The sequence below is a fragment of the Oncorhynchus clarkii genome, chromosome 13, assembly GCF_045791955.1.
Source record: "Oncorhynchus clarkii lewisi isolate Uvic-CL-2024 chromosome 13, UVic_Ocla_1.0, whole genome shotgun sequence".
Classification (NCBI taxonomy): domain Eukaryota; kingdom Metazoa; phylum Chordata; class Actinopteri; order Salmoniformes; family Salmonidae; genus Oncorhynchus; species Oncorhynchus clarkii.
The window spans coordinates 41,672,381-41,695,495 of record NC_092159.1 but is presented as its reverse complement, the minus strand read 5'-3'; the positions used below and the strand labels follow the sequence as shown (position 1 = coordinate 41,695,495).

At 39.9% G+C, this 23,115-nt stretch overlaps 3 protein-coding genes across 7 annotated transcripts in view; 1 reads left to right on the top strand and 2 right to left on the bottom strand.

The window, feature by feature from the left end:
- Positions 1-95: 95 nt before the first annotated feature.
- Positions 96-14,843, bottom strand: LOC139364733 (3-phosphoinositide-dependent protein kinase 1-like). 5 transcript variants are annotated; one of them, XM_071101748.1, is made up of 14 exons: positions 14,609-14,843; positions 6,036-6,227; positions 5,837-5,879; positions 5,502-5,639; positions 5,248-5,392; positions 3,938-4,035; positions 3,495-3,570; positions 3,209-3,277; positions 2,655-2,751; positions 2,369-2,542; positions 1,994-2,229; positions 1,639-1,696; positions 1,247-1,399; positions 96-1,148 (listed from the first exon to the last, which is right to left on the bottom strand). In XM_071101748.1, the coding sequence occupies exons 2-14, from the start codon at positions 6,123-6,125 to the stop codon at positions 1,035-1,037; spliced, it is 1,491 nt and encodes a 496-aa protein (XP_070957849.1). In that variant the 5' UTR covers positions 6,126-6,227; positions 14,609-14,843; the 3' UTR covers positions 96-1,034. The 5 variants fall into 5 exon arrangements, with proteins under 5 accessions (XP_070957849.1, XP_070957850.1, XP_070957847.1 ...); XM_071101749.1 differs by lacking the exon at positions 14,609-14,843 and adding an exon at positions 10,931-11,086; XM_071101746.1 differs by lacking the exon at positions 14,609-14,843 and adding an exon at positions 10,504-10,743.
- The window catches only part of LOC139364734 (lysine (K)-specific demethylase 8), a 491,082-nt gene continuing 470,291 nt past the window's right edge, over positions 2,325-23,115 (top strand). Inside the window, exon 1 of the mRNA XM_071101752.1 lies at positions 2,325-2,329. The gene's annotated coding sequence lies outside the window, so the exon portion shown is untranslated. The remainder of the gene's footprint in view (positions 2,330-23,115) is intronic.
- LOC139423558 (interleukin-21 receptor-like) lies at positions 15,410-17,869 on the bottom strand. The gene is made up of 9 exons (XM_071175150.1): positions 17,812-17,869; positions 17,613-17,702; positions 17,384-17,516; positions 17,011-17,204; positions 16,735-16,883; positions 16,473-16,644; positions 16,237-16,333; positions 16,042-16,126; positions 15,410-15,940 (listed from the first exon to the last, which is right to left on the bottom strand). The coding sequence occupies exons 2-9, from the start codon at positions 17,680-17,682 to the stop codon at positions 15,410-15,412; spliced, it is 1,431 nt and encodes a 476-aa protein (XP_071031251.1). The 5' UTR covers positions 17,683-17,702; positions 17,812-17,869.

Sequence of the window (23,115 nt, the reverse complement as noted above, 5' to 3'; positions counted from 1 at the left end):
TTTGCAGTTGGAGCTTCAAGACTTCAAAAAAGGTTTGGTCCCCAAATAATCATACTGAGCCTTCACCCAAACTAAGTATAAATAAATACAGGACGTTTGCCAAAATCCCACATGCTTTTATTACCAAGCCACCTTATATATATGCTGCATTCTTCCAATTAACCATTTGAAACTTGCACACAACAAAATAGGCCAGGCCCACATATATTTATGTAAAACATAACCATGTCACCATCCATAAATAAAATATAGATTACAACGAAAAGTAGCAAAATATCATAATTTACCATTATCAACTATTTACATTCAATTGATTTACATTTAAATGATGTAAACATGGACCCGGGACATTATCCAAATGATTACCACATTTGAACTGTTTGGATAACACGAGGATTAATCAGCAAAGGATAGAAGCCTAAAACAAATACAAAATATACATCTTACACTTTACTTGCATCCCATTTTGTAAATCACAGCAATGGTCAGTAGAAAAAAACAAACAAAATATCTGTCTAACATTTACAATCAACTTCTCCCAGAAATGAGAACAGTCAAAAACAGGCTACAACATTCTCCTTTGCAATTTTGATGAACTGTTCAACCAACATCCAAGTCAACTCCTATTTTTTAAAGCAACACCAGCCCATGTGGTTTGACCAAAGTTTATTCTCTGCTATAGAAGACAAATAGTTTAAGAGTACCAAGGCCACCATGTCAGACATGAGGCCATCCAAGCCTAACAAATCATCAGTTAGAATAGTTGCAATAGCCATTCTACTTCCTTGAATAATAGGTCCTTTCTATACCAGAATGGCTTTAGATCCAGCTGAATGTATCAAATTCTGCATTACAATGGAACATGCCCTGAACCTGCTGCCCTACAACAAATCAAATGTGTGGAGTAATAGGGAAACCGACTTGTAAGCTACATTACAGCTAGGTGTTTTCCGTCATTTATGAATTAACACCTTCGTTCTCTGTCTCCTGTCATTACAGGGTAAGACCTGTCTTCAAAAGATAGTGTACCCAACCTACATGCATGAGTTAAAATGCGTGTTATAGATCTTTTGCCACACTTCTTGAATTTTGTTGCACCATTTGTCAGCATTCCCGCACGGGTCCATCAGATAGTATGTTCTGTTAGGCTGCAAAGAGGAGGATAGGTCACTGTTACTGATAGTTTTATAAAGTGAGTTTTGTCAGCTAAAGTTGAGCTATTAATTGCAATAGACTAATTCATTACTGTATGGACAAAGAAGGTCTTGAAGTTCTTGGCCTCTGGGCGCAGTGCGGGGGACCAGGGGATCTCTCCTTTCAAAACCTTGTTAACTGGGTCCACATAGTAAAGGTGTGGTCCCTCGGTCAACAATAGCTGGCGCCGACGTGCAAACAGCCCCTGTAAAAGCAGAGAGCGATTCTCAGATATACAAAATAAATCCATTGCCTGTAGGTAAAGAAATAATGGTTCAAGATGTCCCAAATTGATTCCTGGCAGAAATTGCAAACAACTGCCAGAGGAGGGCAGTATGTTGCTTTGGTGTTGGAAGAGTACAGTATCAAGACATTCACTCCTCCCCTTTAAACTGAAAAATAGAACATTACTGCACAGTAATTTAGGATTACATAAATCCTTACCTTCCTTTTGTCCACTGGTCCCATCTTGAGGATCAAATTATTCTCAACAAACTGATTCCTTAAATACATAAAAAAAAGTTAATTCCCCAAATCTTTCTTGATACAGTTCACAGTATATCATATTATTGTTGGCGTTGTATTGTCTTTAGGTAAAGTGCTTAATGTTTACAAGATATCAAACATAGAATTGTGTAAATATTGTAAGTAAACATAGGAATCCCAACAGATGAGCATGAGATCATCAACTACAATATGTGTCAATATTATGGTGAGATAATATTGACAGTTAATCAGTCTTCTGACACTCTGTCCACAAAAACATGTTTTGCTCACGAGTACATCGCTGCAGGCCTACCAGGGGTTTCTGCTTGTCTGCTTCTCAAGCAGTAGCTGCTTCACCTCAGTGGAAAACTGCAGGTCCAGCTCAAAGGAGTTGTTGTCCAGGTCATGAATGTACTGCTCGATGTTGCTGTTGGGCCTTTGTGCGGGGTTGGAGTTGGGGATGGGACTGGGGTTGGCCACAAACAGTGGTTGAAAGGTGCTGGACTGGACAACCTGCATGTTGCTGAACTGGCTGAGGAGGTCATCATACTGTAGATGGAACCACATCATGATCAGGGTGTTTTCAGTACAGATTACAAAACAAGGACACGCCAATTTGACATATTGGGGAAACAATATGTCAACAAGGGTTTGTGTCAACCATTAATCAGAAGAGGGGAAAACCTACATTTCCATAATAGTCCTCATCATCCTCAGCCATGGCTGGCAGGTAGGGGGTGAGTTTGGGGGGTGTCTGCAGGTGAAGGTTCTCCCATGTGATGGACTCAAAGAAAAAATGGGCTCTGAGAGGGTTGTACCCACCCATCTCCTCACAACCTAATCGGTTGGAGGGATCCAAGCACTACCACAAAAATAAAGCAATGCTTAGTTAATAATGACACTCATTGGGTCATAGTATGGAACTGAGGAACAACATTCGAATGTATTTTAATAATTCATATGATTAGACTCACCAGCAGCTGTTCCACTAGATCCTTCGCATTAGGAAAGAATTTATCAGGAAATTCATACTCCAGTTTAATAATCTTCTGGAATTTCAGGTAGTCATTCCTGGTGAGCAAATAACACCATCAACCACATGGACAGACAGAAGATCATATGAGAGTGCAAGGCACATGTTAGAACTTGTGTCATATTGATGTCTTCTTTGGGGCTTGATTGCCTGGAAGTGGAAGACGCATACAGTATACACAACTGTCACTGTACTTGCCTTTGAAAGGGCTTTGAGGTAAATGTGTTGGTTTGTAGTTGAACCATGAAGCTGATGCCATGTGACAGAGTGACTGGGGTTTCTTCAAGCCTCCAGGCACTCAATACACAAACAAGTCATAAACACCACAGCCATAACTTCCTGTTATTTCACACACTGTTTTTAGACAGCGATAACAAATAGACTACATTGTTTACCAAATCACAAAGTGCGCTTCTGCAAAGCCCCTGACAATGACACTTCTCAAATATTTTACCTGAATAAAAGGAAAACAATAATGTATGATACGCAACTTACCCAGCTCTAAATGGCGGCAATCCTGCTACCAACTGGTAGATGATACAGCCTAAACCCCAAAGGTCAGAGCTAAAAGACACCAGAAAACATGACAGATTCGGGTAACTTCTTTCAGTGTTGGGTTTTATAATAGTGATGTGAACATGGCCAGAAATACACCAGTCTTGTTCCCGGCTGCATAAAGCATGGCAAGCGAGGCTAGAAGTGATACAGTAACAGAGAACTACACAGATCACTTGAATATTGGATTCAAATCAGGGTACTGAATGAATTCGAGTGAAACTACCTTTTGCAGGCAGATTTCTGAGTCAGTAGTTCTGGAGAAACATACTCAGCTGTTCCAACAAAGGAGTTTGCTCTGTCTGCAAAAGAAAACAATCATATGAACTATAAGTATGGACAAATTATTCACATGACACATTTGGTACCTTCACTGAAGATGTCTTTACTCAATTGTGCTTAAAATGGCACTATTGACCTATTAAAATTATATTCTGAGCACTGTATAACTAGCAATTTGCTATAATTTGCCTCCATATCTATGAAGCCCATAGAGACCATTGTGCATGTTCCTATAAATAACAAAAACTATTTTGTTAGCCTTTAGAGAGGTATAGATAGATAAGTTAACCGCAATACGATAAGGGGTAAACAAACATGTACTGTACTTAGTCTATCAACAAACTGGAGGAAAATTACACAAAGACAAAGCAATATGTGTTAAATTACTTTGTGTACTATCTGATGAGAGTTGTTTTGCAGTTCCAAAGTCTGTTATTTGAATGTGCATGTCCTCATTCAGTAAAATATTCTCTGGTTTGAGGTCCCTGTAAAGAAAAAGCCACAGCACTTAAAACCTTCAAATAGAATTCATATCATGACATTTTAACAAACCTAATGCAGTGGTAAATCCAAGCGCTGGCGATAGCGCAATAGGTTCAGGGGTGTGTTAGAAATATTTTTGCCATTTTCACAGCCGGAATTATAACTACAATAGCTGGCAGTGGCGTAAAAGGGCTGGGTTTTGAAGAATGAACAAGTTGTAGGTGTGACGAGGGCTTGGCCACTCACTGGCCAATCAATGCGTTCCATGGCTTAATACGGCATGCGTTTGTCTCAAGTTCTGTTGGTTATTGACAGTCTGTGTTGTCATCACTTCCAATTCGGCTGGAGGCACAGAATATTATTTCGTCCTGGTCCATTTTGGATTGATACTAAAGTTTATTAAATAGCATAGGCTACAGTAACGAGTCTGCTCAATAGCCTATGTTTGGAGTGTTGGAAGTCAACATTGTTTTAATTGGTTTCAATGAGCCTAGCTTATGTCTTTATGCGTCAAACTTTTCCTGAATAAAAAAAAATGACTAGGCTCCTGTAAATTGTATTGTATGTGTGAGGCACGTCCTCAATAAGCGAAATATAGCTTAGGCCTACCATTGATACTGCATTATAGGACTGAATCATTTCAATATGTTTGGAGGAGTGCGTCTTTGTTAACCAGATGAGAGGCACTCTTTGGAGCTGGGGATCAATACTTGGAACAAGTGAAATTAAGTACGCCGGTAGGCATATGTGTGTGTGTTTTAGGATGCGCAGTATATTTTCAACTCAAGTGTCTTTACCATAGCATTTGCACGTCTATACAAAATACTAGGCTCCTGTCGATTGTATCGTTACCTATGTGCTCGGCAGATTCTCGTAAATGCTTATATAGTATGCAAGTATGTGTATTGTGAATAATGAAAAAGCAGAGGGCAAAACACTTGAATGTTTACTCAGCGCAAGCGAGCTGATGTTAGTCAGGTAAATTGCCGAACCTGGCATTAGGTCTAGAAAATGCCAGTGTGCCAGTTTTTACATGACGACATTGCAAACTAACGGGCGTTTGACACTTGCGCCTCCTTAGCGGCAGCCGAAAATAGAACCCACAATTTCTAATCAAGGAACATTATAAAACTTCCATTAAAAAAAATTATACAACAATATCAAATAAATGAACGTTTGTCAAACTTAATAATACATAGTGAAATTGGTCTTACCTGTGAATTATGCCTTTAGAATGCAAATACTGTAATGCACATACTATTTCAGCAGAGTAGAATCTAGTGCACGTCTCATCGAAGGAGCCTATTTTGCGAATGTATTTCAGTAATTCCCCATTTCTTGCATAGCTTATGCCAAAATCTAACAGGAGGCCGTTAAGGATAATGGTACTAAGATCACAAAATAGATGAGGCCAGATATTATGTCAAAGTCTTGAAGTAGCCCATGTTCTGATCATTTCAAAGGATACACAACCTTTTCGCATCTTGAAATGTGAAGTAGAGCTTGACGATAAATGGATGGTCTAAGCTTGACATGATATCCCTCTCTCGCGTCACGCAATGTGCCTTGTTCTCCTTCCGGATGTGCACCTTCTCCAGAATCTTCACTGAAACACAATTCAAACCGATATGCTTCACTCTGTGTTTATGACTGAATCAAATTCCAGTTTCCTCACTTCAAAGAGCATTATTGTTCAGCAAAAATGCATTTAAGTTATAAGCAGAACCCAGGACAGTCATTTGAATGCCACTTGATGATCATCAGCATCATGCAACAAGAGAAAACAAATTTGTAGGGTCTTACTAGCATATTCCTTCCCTGTGGCCTGTTCTCTTGCCAGCACAACCTGAAACAAGTTTGCAATCAACAAATATATTTTTCTAACAATCCATCAACCCTTTACCAACAATAGAAAATAAAAGTAATTAATATATGACTGCAACTGTTATCTGTAAGCCCCACACACAAAATACAACACCATAGAAAATGTATGAGGACTTACTGTTGAATAGGAGCCTTCTCCTAGAATTCGACCAAATTTGAAGTCCTCTGGCTGCTTTCCAAGCGTTGGGGAGGCTTGAGGGCCCTCCATTCCTAGGTGGAGGAACAAACTGGAGTCCAGGTGATTCTTACCATAGAAGGTGGAGGGGAGGAATACAGGATGATGCTGGACAGAATAGGAACGGCATCATACCTTAAAGGATGTACAGAGACAGAAAAACAACAGTCACATAACAAAACAACAAAGCTACACCACACTTGCCCTCCCCTCTCTCACACACAGACACACACACACACAAAGAAAACCACCATACAGCGAGTAACCCACAGCTGATAAACTAGCGTGCTGCTTCCGCACAGGGAGAGTTCTTGTTTATGGGTTTTTTTCACGCATGACTACAGGTGCTGTTCCAATGCCTTATAATTACCATTTCATTATTCAAGTAAGACTCCAAGAGAGAAAGGGTCTTTAATATCTGAGATATCTACTGCAGCCCTCATCCTCCACATACAACACATTCTGTCAAAGATCCCCAAAGCACACACATCCCTGGGTCGCTCCTCTTTTCAGTTCGCTGCAGCTAGCAACTGGAACGAGCTGCAACAAACACTCAAACTGGACAGATTTATCTCAATCTCTTAATTCAAAGACTCAATATGGACACTCTTACTGACAGTTGTGGCTGCTTTGCGTGATCTATTGTTGTCTCTACCGTCTTCCCCTTTGTGCTGTTGTCTGTGCCCAAGAATGTTTGTACCCGGTTTTGTGCTGCTGCCATGTTGTTTTGCTACCACATTGTTGTCATGTTGTGTTACTACCATGCTGTGTTGTCATGTGTTGCTGCCATGCTTTTTTATTTAACTAGGCAAATCAGTTAAGAACAAATTCTTATTCACAATGACGGCCTACCAAAAGGCCTCCTGCGGGGACGGGGGCTGGGATTAAAAATATATTAAATAAAAATATAGGACAAAATACACATCACGACAAGAGACAACACAACACTACATAAAGAAAGACCTAAGACAACAACATAGCATGGGGCAGCAGACAGCCTAGTGGTTAGAGCATTGGGCCAATAACCGAAAGGTTACTAGATTGAATCCCCGAGTTGACAAGGTAAAAATCTGTCGTTCTGCCCCTTAACAAGGCTTAAATCTGTTCCTAGGCCGTCATTTTAAATAAGAATTTGTTCTTAACTGTCTTGCCTAGTTAAATAAAGGTTAAATATATATATTTTTAAAAACATTAATAGCTGTTGTTTATCTTATAGAATATTGTCCTGGGACAATCATGAAAATATGGTAGCAAGTTACTTTCATTAATTACTTTTATTAGGCTAAGTGATCGTTGACTTAAGCTACAGAAACAGAAAACACAAGGTTTAGAGACACTGGTGAATGAGTTCATTGAGAGAAGCAACCATCAAAACAACAGAAACACAAGCAGTATGGCGCCCAGCCCTAGCAGCACCTATCCAGTTTTTTTGTGTAGGGCAGGGTTCCCCAACTGGCGGCCCACGGGCCAAATTTGGCCTGCATTTAATTTTATTTGCCCCCCAAGTTCTGAGCAACACCCCCCCCCCCCCCCCCCCCCCCCAAAAAAAAGTATTTAATTGTTGGACATAAAGACTAATAACTACAGCAAATCAGCTCCAAGTGATTTTTAATTTTGGAAATCTGTTCCAAAGTATTACCACCCATAATAGAGATACTGTATATTTGATCGTATACAAAATGTAAGCAATGTTTTAAATTATAACGTTTTATTGAAATATACATTACCAGCCAAAAGTTTGGACACACCTACTAATTCAAGAGTTTCTTTATTTATACTATTTTCTACATTGTAGAATAGTCAAGACATCAAGTATGAAATGTTTATTTAAATGTTTTACAATGTAATCTTTATTTAACTAGTCAAGTCAGTTAAGAACAAATGTTTGTTTACAATGACGGCCTACACCGTGATACAGCCTGGAATAGAACCAGGGTGTCTGTAGTGACGCCTCAAGCACTGAGATGCAGTACCTTAGACCGCTGTGCCACTCGGGAGCCCGGTTATTTGTGTTATTTGTGGAAATAACACATATGGAATCATGTAGTAACCAAAAAAGTGTTAAACAAATCAAAATATAATTTATAAGGCCTCTCGGGTGGCACAGTGGTCTAAAGGCACTGCATCGCAGTGCTAACTGTGCCACCATAAGACTCTGGGTTCGAGCCCAGGCTCTGTCACGACCGGGAAGTCCATGGGGCGACGCACAATTGGCCTACCGTCGTCCGGGTTAGGGAGGGTTTGGCCGGTAGGGATATCCTTGTCTCATCGCGCACTAGCGACCCCTGTGGTTGGCATCCGGGTTGGATGCGTGCTGTGTTAAGAAGCAGTGCGGCTTGGTTGGGTTGTGTTGTGTTTCGGAGGACGCATGGCTCTCGACCTTCGTCTCTCCCGAGCCCGTACTGAAGTTGTAGCGATGAGACAAGATAATAACTACTAACAATTGGATACCACAAAATTTGGGAGAAAAAGGGGGAAAATTCAACAACAAAAAATATACATATAATTTATATTTTTCAAAGTAGCCACCTTGATGACAGCTTTGCACACTCTTGACATTCTTTCAACCAGCTTCACAAGGTAGTCACCTGGAATGCATTTCAATTAACTTTTTTAAAGTTAATTGCTGGAATTTATTTCCTTCTTAATGCATTTGAGCCAATCCGTTGTGTTGTGACAAGGTAGGGGTGGTATACAGAAGATAGCCCTATTTGGTAAAAGACCAAGAACAGCTCAAATAAGCAAAGAGAAATTACAGTCCATCATTACTTTAAGACATGAAGGTCAGTCAATGCGGAACATTTCAAGAACTTTGAAAGTTTTTTCAAGTGTAAAAACCATCAAGCTCTATGATGAAAATGGCTCTCATGAGGACCGCCACAGGAAAGAAAGACCCAGAGTTACCTCTGATGCAGAGGATACGTTCATTAAGTTCATTAGTTAACTGCACCTCAGATTGCAGGCCAAATAAATGCTTCTCAGAGTTTAAGTAACAGACACATCTCAACATCGACTGTTCAGAGGAGACTGCGTGAATTAGGCCTTCATGGTCGAATTGCTGCAAAGAAACCCCTACTGGAGGACACCAATAAGAAGAAGACTTTCTTGGGCCAAGAAACACAAGCAATGAACATTAGACCGGTAGAATTTAGACCGGTAGAAGAGTCCAAATTTGAGATTTTTGGTTCCAACTGCCGTGTCTTTGTGAGACGCAGAGTAGGTTAATGGAGGTTCTTCGCATGTGTGGTTTCCACTGTGGAGCATGGAGGAGGTGGTGTGATGGTGCTTTGCTGGTGACACTGTCACTGATTTATCTAGAATTCAAGGCACACTTAACCAGCATGGCTACTACAGCATTCTGCAGCGATATTCCATCCCATCTGGTTTGCGCTTAGTGGGACTATCATTTGTTTTTAAACAGGAAAATGACCCAACACACCTCCAGGATTTGTAAGGGCTATTTGACCAAGAAGGAGAGTGATGGAGTGTTGCATCAGATGACTTGGCCTCCACAATCACCCGACCTCAACCAAAATGAGATGGTTTGGGACAAGTTCGACCACAGAGTGAATGAAAAGCAGCCAACAAGTGCTCAGGATATGTGGGGACTCCTTCAAGATTGTTGGAAAAGTATTCCAGGTGAAGCTGGTTGAGAGAACGTAAAGCGTGTCCAAAGCTGTCATCAAGGCAAAGGCTGGCTACTTTGAAGAATCTCAAATATTATATTTGTTTAACACTTTTTTGTTACTACATGATCCCTTATGTGTTATTTCATAGTTTTGATGTCTTCACTATTATTCTACAATGTAGAAAATAGTACAAATAAAGACAAAACCTTGAATGAGTAGGTGTGACCAAACTTTTGACTGGTACTGTATATTTGAATAAAACATAATAATTTCAATGTTTGGGCTTCTTGCGGTACATTTTTAGTCTACAAATGATCACATAATAATAATGACTAAAAATAAACTCTTTAATCCCACCCCCCTGCCACGCTCTGCCCATCCCACCTATCACCATAAACCACTCTCGTTTGGTTTCCAAGTGCTATATATTTTTCAATTGTGCTGTGATGTTTTACATACATTTTGAACCTTTCTAATCGTATAGTATCTACAGATTGTGAGCCAAAGATAAAAACCTTTCCTACGAGTATTATTATATTACTTATTGACTGACTGGATAAATAAATCAATTGTGCGCCAGTTTTTACATGACGAAATTGCAAACGAACACTGTCTAACATGCTTTCGACACTTGCAACTCCTTAGCGCAAGCCGAAAATAGAGCCCACAATTTCTAAACAAGAAACATAAAACTTCCATTAAAAGTTATTCAAAGATGCAAAAATATTTTAAAAAATCATGTTTATGTCAAACTTAATAATACATAGTGAAATTGGTCTTACCTGTGAATTATACCTTTAGAATGCAAATAGTGTAATGCACATACTATTTCAGCAGAGTAGAATCTGGTGCACAAATAATTTGTTATTATTTTCTGCCCCCCTGACCATCCACTCAAGAAAAAAGAAAAAAAACAGCCTGTGACTGAATCTAGTTGATAATCCCTGGTGTAGGGTACTTTCCACTCCAGACACCTGCCACAGAAGACAGTGCTCCAACAACACCATGACAAAACTATAAACCACAGAAACCAGAAGGGTATGTCCCTTTGCACATAGAAATGTACAATTTAGAAGAAAACAGCTCTTACTGTAAAAACAAAAAAGTTAATAATTAACTGGGACAATCAAAGCCATCTGTCCTAGAGACAGGAAATCATAGCCTAGTCTAACCTCCAAAGCAGTAAACAAGCCAATAAACGTAAATTACCTGTGTTCTAGGAAACTTAAACACAAGGTCATGAATCTGTATTTTTAAACAACATTATTTTATGAACAGATTAAGATCATTGTAGTTTCCTGTTGTGACACGTCTTGCCTAGGTGAGAAAGAGAGCTTCTTTAAATGTTTGTGTTCAAGCTTATCCATAGAGCCCCACAGTGGAGGTGTAATAATACCCATAAAACCTAGCGGTCAAGCATGGAAATGGTTCGAATCGTTTTCTACCATTCATTTTTCCCATAAGGGATTTTAGAAACACTTAAAATAAGGGCTGTGTTTCGTGGAGGCTTACCCCGGCGTGATGTTTTGATAACCATGTAAATCTCTCTTGGACAAGGTGACTTTTATCAATATATACACTATCGTTCAAAAGTTTGGGGTCACTTAGAAATGTCCTTGTTTTTGAAAATTGTCCATTAAAATAACATCAAATTGATCAGAAATACAATGTAGACATTGTTAATGTTGTAAATGACTATTGTAGCTTGAAACGGCAGATTTTTTTATGGAATATCTACATAGGCGTACAGAGGCCCATTATCAGCAACCATCACTCCTGTGTTCCAATGGCACGTTGTGTTAGCTAATCCAAGTTAGTTATTTTAAAAAGGCTAATTGATCATTAGAAAACCCTTTTGCAATTATGTTAGCACAGCTGAAAACTGTTGTTCTGATTAAAGAAGCAATAAAACTGGCCTTCTTTAGACTAGTTGAGTATCTGGAGCATCAGCATTTGTGGGTTCGATTACAGGCTCAAAATGGCCAGAAACAAAGAACTTTCTTCTGAAACTCGTCAGTCTATTCTTGTTCTGAGAAATGAAGGCTATTCCATGCAAGAAATTGCCAAGAAACTGAAGATCTCATACAACGCTGTGTATTACTCCCTTCACAGAACAATTTGGCTAGAACCAGAATAGAAAGAGGAGTGGGAGGCGAGGCCCTGGTGCACAACTGCGCAAGAGGTGTCCATTAGAGTACATTAGACTGTCTAGTTTAAAATAACAGACACCTCACAAGTCCTCAACTGGCAGCTTCATTAAATAGTATCCGCAAAACACCAGTCTCAACGTCAACAGTGAAGAGGCGACTCAGGGATGCTGGTCTTCTAGGCAGAGTTGCAAAGGAAAAGCCATATCTCAGACTGGCCAATAAAAAGAAAAGATTAAGATGGGCAAAAGAACACAGACACTGGGCAGAGGAAGATTGGAAAAAAGTGTTATGGACAGACAAATCTAAGTTTGAGGTGTTCGGATCAAAGAACATTCGTGAGATGCAGAAAAAATGAAAAGATGCTGGAGGAATGCTTGACGCCATCTGTCAAGCATGGTTGAGGCAATGTGATGGTCTGGGGGTGCTTTGGTGATGGTAAAGTGGGAGATTTGTACAAGGTAAAAGGGATCTTGAAGGAGGGTTATCACTCCATTTAGCAACGCCATGCCATACCCTGTGGACGGCGCTTAATTGTAGTCAATTTCCTCCTACAACAGGACAATGACCCAAAGCACAGCTCCAAACTATGCTAGAACTATTTAGGGAGGAAGCAGTCAGCTGGTATTCTGTCTATAATGGAGCGGCCAGCACAGTCACCAGATCCCAACCCTATTGAGCTGTTGTGGGAGCAGCTTGACCGTGTGATATGTAAGAAGTGCCCATCAAGCCAATCCAATTTGTGGGAGGTGCTTCAGGAAGCATGGGGTGAAATCTCTTCAGATTACCTCAACAACTTGACAACTAGAATGGCAAATTTTGCAAGGCTGTAATTGATGCAAATGTAGGATTCTTTGATGAAAGCAAAGTTTGAAGGATGCAATTATTATTTCAATTAAAAATAATTATTTATAACCATGGTCAATGTCTTGACTATATTTCCTATTCATTGTGCAACTCATTTCATGCATGTTTTCATGGAAAACAAGGACATTTCTAAGTGACCCCAAACTATTGAACGGTAGTGTATTTCTAGCTCTATTTACTCTCATATTAAAAAATGCTAATTAGCAGCAAAGTAGACATGCAAAACTACAAATCCCCGAAAGGTCCTACACGTCATCTCTAGCTGACACCTTTGCTAACAGGTCAATTTAAAACTTGCACAAGACAGTTCACAGAATTGTCAATTTAAAGAAACGTAGCCGAATTATTAATTACTACATTTAACTAACATTAGATAGGTAATCCAGAGATTCTTACCTTTGCCTCGATTCGGCAGTCTCGCCCAGATCATCATGGCATTTGTAGTTATTTAAGATAGCCACATTAGCAGCTAATTAGCATTTCAATTTTGGGGGGTTAATCCAGGCGAATATATTGATAAAAGTCACCTTGTCCTAGACCTAGAGAGATCGACACGGTTATCAAAACGTCACGCCAGGGTAAGCCTGTGTCTCTAAAATCCTCTATGGGAAGAATGATGAATGATGGAAGAACAATTGGAACCGTTTCTCTGTTTGACCGCTAGGTTTTATGGGTATAATGACTGTGGTACTATATGACCCTATAATATTACAGCTCTCAGGAGGACTGTAGCCTTCTGTATGTGTGTGGGTAATTAGTCTCCATCAGGGAACTAGATTCAGTTTCCTTTCTTGTGCGGGTGGTCAGGGGGCCGAGACATAATTACAAACAATTTGTAGACTAAAAATTGACCGCAAGAAGCCCAAACAGATATATTTGACTAAAACATAATCATTTCAAACCTTGCTGACATTTGTATACGATCAAATACAGTGTATCTTGCTATTGTGTGTGGGAATACTTTGGAACAGATTTCTTAAATTAAAATAACTTGGAGCTAATTTGCTTTTGTTAACAGTCTTTTATGTCCAACAATTAAAAAAATAATAATAATCATCTTGCTCAGAACACTGGGAGGGTGGGGCAAATAAAATCAAATGTGAGTCAAATTCGGCCAGGTGGGGCACCCTGGCCTACATCCTCTGCCAAGAGGTCTGACCTTTATGGCACAGGTCGGTGGTAATACCCTAGCAGATAACCAAAACCAACAACATTGCTATGTTAAATTAACAATCCTTCTAGATGTAACATTACAGTAATGTAAAGAGATGGCTGCAGAAGCATAGGCCTATACAGATTTAGCCGAATAAACTCAACGATGTATGATCTATTTGAGCCCCAAATAACGTTAGCGTGGGCAGACTGCAGAGCCGACGTCACATAAAATAACGTTTTTATACAAAAACGACGGATTTCAGCACCCAAAGAATAGCCCGCATTTACACAGGACAATGTCATTTGTAAATGCTGACTATTCTTTGGGTGCGGAAATCCGTAGTATTTAAAAAAAAAAAACTGAACTCGGAACTCCAGTCCGCCCACAACTAGACGCTGCTCAACTCCATCATCGTTGAGTTTAGTCGGCTAGGGCTGCCACAGTTTGAAAAGTGTTGGTTTGTCAATTAGACATCTTTGCAAGACAAATTTGAGAAGACATCTGCACACACGGATGTGCTAAGGTAGAAATGTAGCTAACGTTAGCTAGTACCAGTGCTAGCTGCTGACTGTTAGACCTAACACCGAACATGAAAGTGAATCTTACCCGCACACGCTAAACTGCCTAGCTAACGTTAGTAGTATAAGGTCACCATTGCCTGACTTTCACCATTACCACAACCAACTGACAGTTAATGCAACACAGGCAGATACTCACTATCTGGCCAGTGATTACTTGCTGACATGGAAGTCCTAAAGCAAGCTAGCTACATACTGGGTTCATGTCCCGAAACGTGACGTCATATCACAACAAAACATTTTACTCTCGTTCATTTGTAGCACGCGCATATGTTTTGAAATTGCACTAAGAATGAAAGATGAAGCAAGTTGAAGACCATTGGTGGGCTATACATATATATTGTTGCAATTGCCTCTGATAACTATAGCTACTCATCCACTGTTTTGCGAAATAGAAAACGACACAAACCATACGTCAATGTATTAATTTATTTACAATCGCGAACAAGTATGTAATACAAGACAAATTAAAGGACATAGTAATTACAGGATTATTAAACTACTTTCGAAATATTACATATAGCTGAAAGTGTTCATCCAAGAAACTGCACCTCGCCAATTTCTCTTATAGATAGTAGCAAGTGTTGAGTCGCAGCGTCCTCTGGTGGTTCTCACATACTGAAGGATCAATGGCTCTAGTGCCATCAGTGCATACAAATTATGAAATGAACTGGTCCAAAATAGCTATTTAAGCTATCACACAATTGATATAGTAATTCAAAAATGTACTTTATTTCAAACAGACAAAACACACTTCATTACAGTATAGTATACACAATTCTACATCAGAATTACAAATAAGAAACTGCAAATGATCGTAAGACAACATTATGTCATTTAGGCAATTATAAAGACTATAACACCCCTTGCTCAGTACATTTTCACAACCCAAGAGGTAGGCTGTCTGTCCTATTGGCATATGATGTAACATTTGGTAACTTCACTCAGTGGCACAGGTTTCCTCCTTACCTGGTCCCTCTATGCAATAACTCTTCAAGGGATGAGAGACCTCTTTGGGCACAACAGTGGGGATAAAACCTTTAGAGGTTTCGTGTAGGACACAGTAATCAGTACAGGTGCATTCTGGCTCACTAGATACAGGACTATTAGGCAAGCTGCTGTCTGGGCTGAGTGTTAAGTCCTCGCATCCAGAGTCCCCCTCGCAGGTGACCGAAGGGTCCTGAGAGAAAGAGGTGACCATCGCTCCAAACTGGAGTTCTAGGGGAGAGCAGGGCAGCTGGGTGTAAGGGATGTCCCCTGGACCATTTCCATTTGGACTGTGACTGCAGACCCAGTCCATCACTGAGGGACCAACATAGGGAGTGTGAACTTGTGCTAGGGGATATGGTGTTGAAGCTGAGCAGTCCTGGTCCTCTGCTATAGGTTTGGCCTCAATAATCAAAGTATCGATGGTCAGGAACTCTTCTGGTTTGTATGTTGGTATCAGATTGCACTCTGACTCAAGCCAGTCCTATAGAGAAAAAACTATTAAAGTGTGAACTCTATCCCAGGGACCATTTTGAAGATGTTATGAGGACCACTTTGGGGAAATAATTAATTAGTCGACTTTACCTGGAAATGTTTGTTATAATCTTTGTAGAGAGGTTGGAATAAAGGGGCTGGGCTTGGCACATCATAGAAAGATTTTATCTTCATTCTATGGCAAAAATGATTATAAATTATTTGTGTGTGTGCTTCCAAATCAGCCTCGCTTTCTCATGACACAATTTTTAAGTATTTGTATGGGTTTCTGAAGAAGACCGTTACCTTAGAGTGGGGTTGTAAAATCCAAACAACAGAACTCCAGCAATCACACAACCTGGAAATACAAACTTGCTGAGGACAAGGACTATAGTTGGTTCTGCTGAAGGAGAAACATAGTATATGCATCAATGGCTGTGTTTAGAGAAGCAGCCAAATTAAAATATTTTTCCCACTAATTGGTCTGATAGGTAAGAGTGATATGCTTGAACTAGTTTGTCTCCAAAGCAGATCTCTCCCACCTTCCTTTGCATCAGTCCTCAATTGCACCAATGCACTCCATGGACTCCACTGTCCTTTATATCCAGAGGACTTATATAGCTCAGATCTGACTTTCAGAACATATGTGGTATCTGGCTTAAGTCCAGATCTATCAATTAAAATAGATTTGTTTTGAGGGGACACACAAAACCCCTGAGGAAAAAAATCCAGGAAACAATTAATCAAACAACCATTGACTTTAACAAGACCTTGAAGCATGACTTCTATTACAATGCACTTTACCTCGCCCTTATCGCCATGGTATTTGTAGAAGCAGAGTTGGTAATGGAACTCTGTTAAATAAGGATGGTGTTCATATCCACTTTGCCAAGTGCATTTGTAACCCTCTGAAGTCCGCTGGACAGCGAGATGACTTGGAGCTGTTGGTTGAACTGATGACAAAGAGTTAGTCATTACACTTATTTGTCAGCTATAGAAAAATATATTTTGCACAATCATAATTATTTCATGCAATTTTCCATGAATTGCAAATCAATATAATCTTCACAGGGAACTTACTATTTTTGGATGGTTCGAAGTCTGTCAAGTTATCATAGTTTGATTGGCAGTCAATGTTATAACAAAGACGTACATTGAAACAGTCCACGCTATTAAATGAAGCGTTGTTATACCTTACATTCTCATCAAAATCAGCCACAAATGTGCAACCATAACTGTCCCCCATCTCCACCAGTGGACATTTGAATGTGTTCCTGTGGAAAAACATTTTCATGATTTTTGTGATTCAAATGATATTAGTAATTATTTATCCTCAGCATAATCATTTTTTTCTCATTTAATTGTTGCGTATTTGTCTCTCCACTTCATGCAATGGACAGAACCAAGAGATTCATAACATAAGAATCCGTCATCATCACACAATAAGGCTCACCCAGCTTCATCAGGCCAGATGAAATTCAACCAGTAGTGGGTGTTGTTGATATCTGCAGGCTCGTCAGTGATGTTCAAAGTACAGGTAATTGTAAACCAATAATCAGATACACAGGCGAGTCGATCTGTCATTTCTGGGAAGAAACACACCCTATGTTATGATCTTTTACTCCTGGACATAAATCTGAACATGAACAAAATGGACAGTACAATGGAATCTTGTACAGTACTTCCAGAAGAACAGCCCTCTGATAGTTGGATGATGTTCCAAACTGCACAAAGTGCCAGTAGAAGCTTCATCTTAGCATGAGTCTGTAGGGCTAAACCAGGAAAAACATGCATAAGTCATGTATAACGTGCAAATTATGTATTTTACCGTAATGTGGAAAGTACACAATGGAAAACAGTTCTGAGAAAGGTCCATACTACCTTGTACGTGGGTCTTGTGGATAGGGCATCTCTCAGAGAGAATGAATGAGTGAGTGAAGTCAAGCATCATAACACTACAATAACGTGATGAGAGGAAGTCACATCCTGTTATCATATGAAAGCTGTTCGCGTCTCCACGCCTTCTTCGTGCCTCTGTGACGAAGTTGATTACTATCTAATTGCTCAAATTAACCCATCATAACATTTATGAACATATGTCTAATATTTTCTATTTCACATTGCACTCTTGCAAAAAACAAAAAAAAGTGTTTTGTGTTGGTGTATAAGTCATACTGTCACGTTCGTTGAATGGATGAGACCAAGGCGCAGCGTGAGATGAATACATCTTCTTTAATAAGATGAAGAACACTTAAACAAACATGACGCTATATATGAATCCTACAGACGAAGAACCATATATGTGACAATTTTTCCATTTTAAGATAATCAGTTATTTTTATATTATTAATTGTGTGTACCACATTAGGTGTTTTATGGTTGACAAATAATTCACCATACCCATATCTTCCAACAACAATTTATATTTTTTTGTTATTTCAAAAAATACTTTTTTTATTGCCGTTTTCATTTTAAGAATGTGGAAGAACAGTATATCTCCAGTGATGATTTCAGTTTGTGGAAGAACAGTATATGTGACATTTTGCATGACTCTTGTAAGATGTCCTTTTTTAACACCTGATATGATGTTTTAAGTACTTTCAAGTACAGATGCCCTTCATGTAAATAACTTAAATGCAATATGTAGTTAATTCATTTGTATGGAGGTTCATTTAAAGGTGGTCTATCAACTTCAGCACTGATTACTTTTCTTAAAAGTTGAGTCATGAAATCTTAGTCTCATTTAAAATGAAGCCCTCAATGTGAACATACCATAGAACTACAAAACACTCCCAATCTATACACAGAATGAGTTTGTATTGCACCATTGTGTAACACAGCACTTTTAGAGTTAACGTCAATGTACGTATCATTACTGTCAAAGTTAAACTATGCAAGTGTTCAATATAGCTATTATAATAATAGGCGTTTTGTCTTATTTCTAACCTGTTCTAAGCCGGAGAGAATCAACGCTTGTTGTTTCTCGTATGGGACAGTGTAGAAACTGTTGAACAGATGCAGCTTGCGCTCATCAGTCACTTTCCACACTCCTTTCTGCACGTCGTGGAACACGCTCTTCCCTGCAGGATACAGTATAACTAGCTAGCTACTGTAGCCATGTCGAATCATCCGGTGGATCGAGAAAAAGTAGCTACCTATGTTTCTTCTATAATCTAGCAATAACATTTGTAACGATAATGTATGAGTTATTAGCCAACGAACTTTAACTAATATGTTTTCTCTATAGTTACAAATTAGACAACCCACAACATACATGTTAGTTACTGTGCTCTATAGCTAGCTATCTTGATTGTTTGATATACGGTTCTTCCACATACCTCTTTTGGACAGCTTTTCCCAGTTTTTTCTTGACCCTTACGATTTGTATAGGGTTTTCCCGCATCCCGTAAGATCTTCCTTTGCCTGTCTTTCCATTCTTTTAGTTTTGTTTTACGTTTCTTTCCCACATTTCTGCGATTTTCATCAGCAACAGAAAGGTTGTGCGCTTGTCCGTCCATTCTGAGTGGTGCACATAAACGGTTATTCCACGAGAGCCTATCTTTAAATTTAAAATTATTGTTAATTAGCGCGTGGAAAGCTTGTGAAACCGGTTCACTATAGAAAAAGGGTGTCCAATAATGATTGTTCATGTAAATCTCTTTTTTTTTGTAAATGTCACATATATGGTTCTTCGTCTGTAGGATTCATATGATAAGTCCAGACACAGGCAACTAACACAGACAATAACCCACGAAATACCCAAGGAAATTGTCTGCCTAAATATGGTTCCCAGAGACAACGATAAACAGACAAACAAAACCCCTAGACAGGGACAAAACACATACATCACCCATGTCACACCCTGACCTAACCAAAATAATAAAGAAAACAGAGAATACTAAGGTCAGGGCGTTACGGGGGGGGGGGGGGGGGGGGCACTGGTGGTACTGGGCTGAGGACACGCACCTCAGGGCGAGTGCGGGGAGCAGGCACAGGACGTACTGGGCTATGGAGGCGTACTGGAGGTATGGAGTGTAGAGCTGACACAACCCGTCCTGGCTGGATGTTTATACTCGCCCTGCAAATGCAGGGAGCTGGCACAGGACGCACTGGGCTGTGCAGACTCACAGTACGCAAAGCCGGCGCAGGATATCCTGGTCCAAGGAGGTATACTGGTGACCAGGAGGGCTGAGCCGGCACCGTCCTTCCTGGCTGGATGCTCATTCTAGCCCGGCCAATGCGAGGAGCTGGAATAGAGCGCACCGGGCTAGAATAGCACATCAGTGCATAACACGATGCCTGACCAGTTACACGCTCCCCACTGTAAGCACAGGGAGTTGGCTTGGGTCTCCCTCCTGACTCAACCAATCTCCTCGTGCCCCCCCCCCCAAATTGTTTTTTTATTGGGGCCGCCTCTCGGGCTTCCGTGCAAGCCGTGTACCTTTATATCTTCGCCGTTCCTCCATTCTCCTGTATCCCTCCTGGCACTGTTCCAAAGAATCCCATGCAGGCTCTTGCACTCTCCCTGGATCGATCAACCACCTCTCTATCTCCTCCCAGGTTGTTACCCACTTGTCCTTCTCCCGGGTCCATTTCTCCATTAAGCGCTGTTCCTCCCATTCACGCTGCTTGGTCCTTTTATGGTGGGTTATTCTGTCACGTTCGTTGAATGGATGAGACCAAGGCGCAGCGTGAGATGAATACATCTTCTTTAATAAGACGAAGAACACTTAAACAAACGAACGTGACGCTATATATGAAAAAAAACACATACATCACCCATGTCACACCCTGACCTAACCAAAATAATAAAGAAAACAAAGAATACTAAGGTCAAGGTGTGACACATACTCAAGCATCATGAATAGGATGAACTAAGTTATAGTTTATTATATTATTCCTGAAATTCATATAAAAATATATTTTATCATACTCTTTAGTGCAGTCAAATCAATCTGTTTCACCCTTCTCAAAGATTGTTTATGGAAACTAGACAGTGGTTTAACTCATTGTGATAACAGTGCAATGGCAATATCTAGATTATAGAATTCGATACCTAGTGGCGAGTCAATTTATCAGATGTAGCCTACCGCTGCCAAGCTTTCGTTTACTACCCCACATAGCTATAATTTCTTATCAGCAAATGAAAATTGTAAAGAGAAATGGTCTATTTAATTTTCATACAATGACAGAACTGCATTTAAAGCAGACCTAAATCTGTGTTCTGATGCACTTTTGTATCGTACAGAAAAAGGAGACTAATATAATATGTTGGAAAGCTCCCATTACTTATTAAGATTGTTTTGACCACTGTGGGACTTCATCATGCATATGAGGATTTCTTTTAAACTTTAAATGGGCAATCGTTAGTTGAAACAATAACAAAGCCACCCGTCTCTGTTTTGGTAATAGCTGAGGGATGGGCCTGGAGAAATGTAACCACTCATAAATTCATAGGCGGCACTATTGATGCAAGGAATTACCAATATATCAAAACTTTAAGCATATTTTGAGGCAATGCAGCTTTTGTTTCCAGTAAAACAAGCTTATATTTTGGTTTCTGATTGGGTACGACAGTTGAACTAAGCTCATGGGGCATTTAAAAGTTATATTCTTCAAGAATAAATTAGTTTATATACAGTGCCTTGCGAAAGTATTCGGCCCCCTTGAACTTTGCGACCTTTTGCCACATTTCAGGCTTCAAACATAAAGATATAAAACTGTATTTTTTTGTGAAGAATCAACAACAAGTGGGACACAATCATGAAGTGGAACGACATTTATTGGATATTTCAAACTTTTTTAACAAATCAAAAACTGAAAAATTGGGCGTGCAAAATTATTCAGCCCCCTTAAGTTAATACTTTGTAGCGCCACCTTTTGCTGCGATTACAGCTGTAAGTCGCTTGGGGTATGTCTCTATCAGTTTTGCACATCGAGAGACTGACATTTTTTCCCATTCCTCCTTGCAAAACAGCTCGAGCTCAGTGAGGTTGGATGGAGAGCATTTGTGAACAGCAGTTTTCAGTTCTTTCCACAGATTCTCGATTGGATTCAGGACTGGACTTTGACTTGGCCATTCTAACACCTGGATATGTTTATTTTTGAACCATTTCATTGTAGATTTTGCTTTATGTTTTGGATCATTGTCTTGTTGGAAGACAAATCTCCGTCCCAGTCTCAGGTCTTTTGCAGACTCCATCAGGTTTTCTTCCAGAATGGTCCTGTATTTGGCTCCATCCATCTTCCCATCAATTTTAACCATCTTCCCTGTCCCTGCTGAAGAAAAGCAGGCCCAAACCATGATGCTGCCACCACCATGTTTGACAGTGGGGATGGTGTGTTCAGGGTGATGAGCTGTGTTGCTTTTACGCCAAACATAACGTTTTGCATTGTTGCCAAAAGTTCAATTTTGGTTTCATCTGACCAGAGCACCTTCTTCCACATGTTTGGTGTGTCTCCCAGGTGGCTTGTGGCAAACTTTAAACGACACTTTTTATGGATATCTTTAAGAAATGGCTTTCTTCTTGCCACTCTTCCATAAAGGCCAGATTTGTGCAATATACGACTGATTGTTGTCCTATGGACAGAGTCTCCCACCTCAGCTGTAGATCTCTGCAGTTCATCCAGAGTGATCATGGGCCTCTTGGCTGCATCTCTGATCAGTCTTCTCCTTGTATGAGCTGAAAGTTTAGCGGGACGACCAGGTCTTGGTAGATTTGCAGTGGTCTGATACTCCTTCCATTTCAATATTATCGCTTGCACAGTGCTCCTTGGGATGTTTAAAGCTTGGGAAATATTTTTGTATCCAAATCCGGCTTTAAACTTCTTCACAACAGTATCTCGGACCTGCCTGGTGTGTTCCTTGTTCTTCATGATGCTCTCTGCGCTTTTAACGGACCTCTGAGACTATCACAGTGCAGGTGCATTTATACGGAGACTTGATTACACACAGGTGGATTGTATTTATCATCATTAGTCATTTAGGTCAACATTGGATCATTCAGAGATCCTCACTGAACTTCTGGAGAGAGTTTGCTGCACTGAAAGTAAAGGGGCTGAATAATTTTGCACGGCCAATTTTTCAGTTTTTGATTTGTTAAAAAAGTTTGAAATGTCCAATAAATGTCGTTCCACTTCATGATTGTGTCCCACTTGTTGTTGATTCTTCACAAAAAAATACAG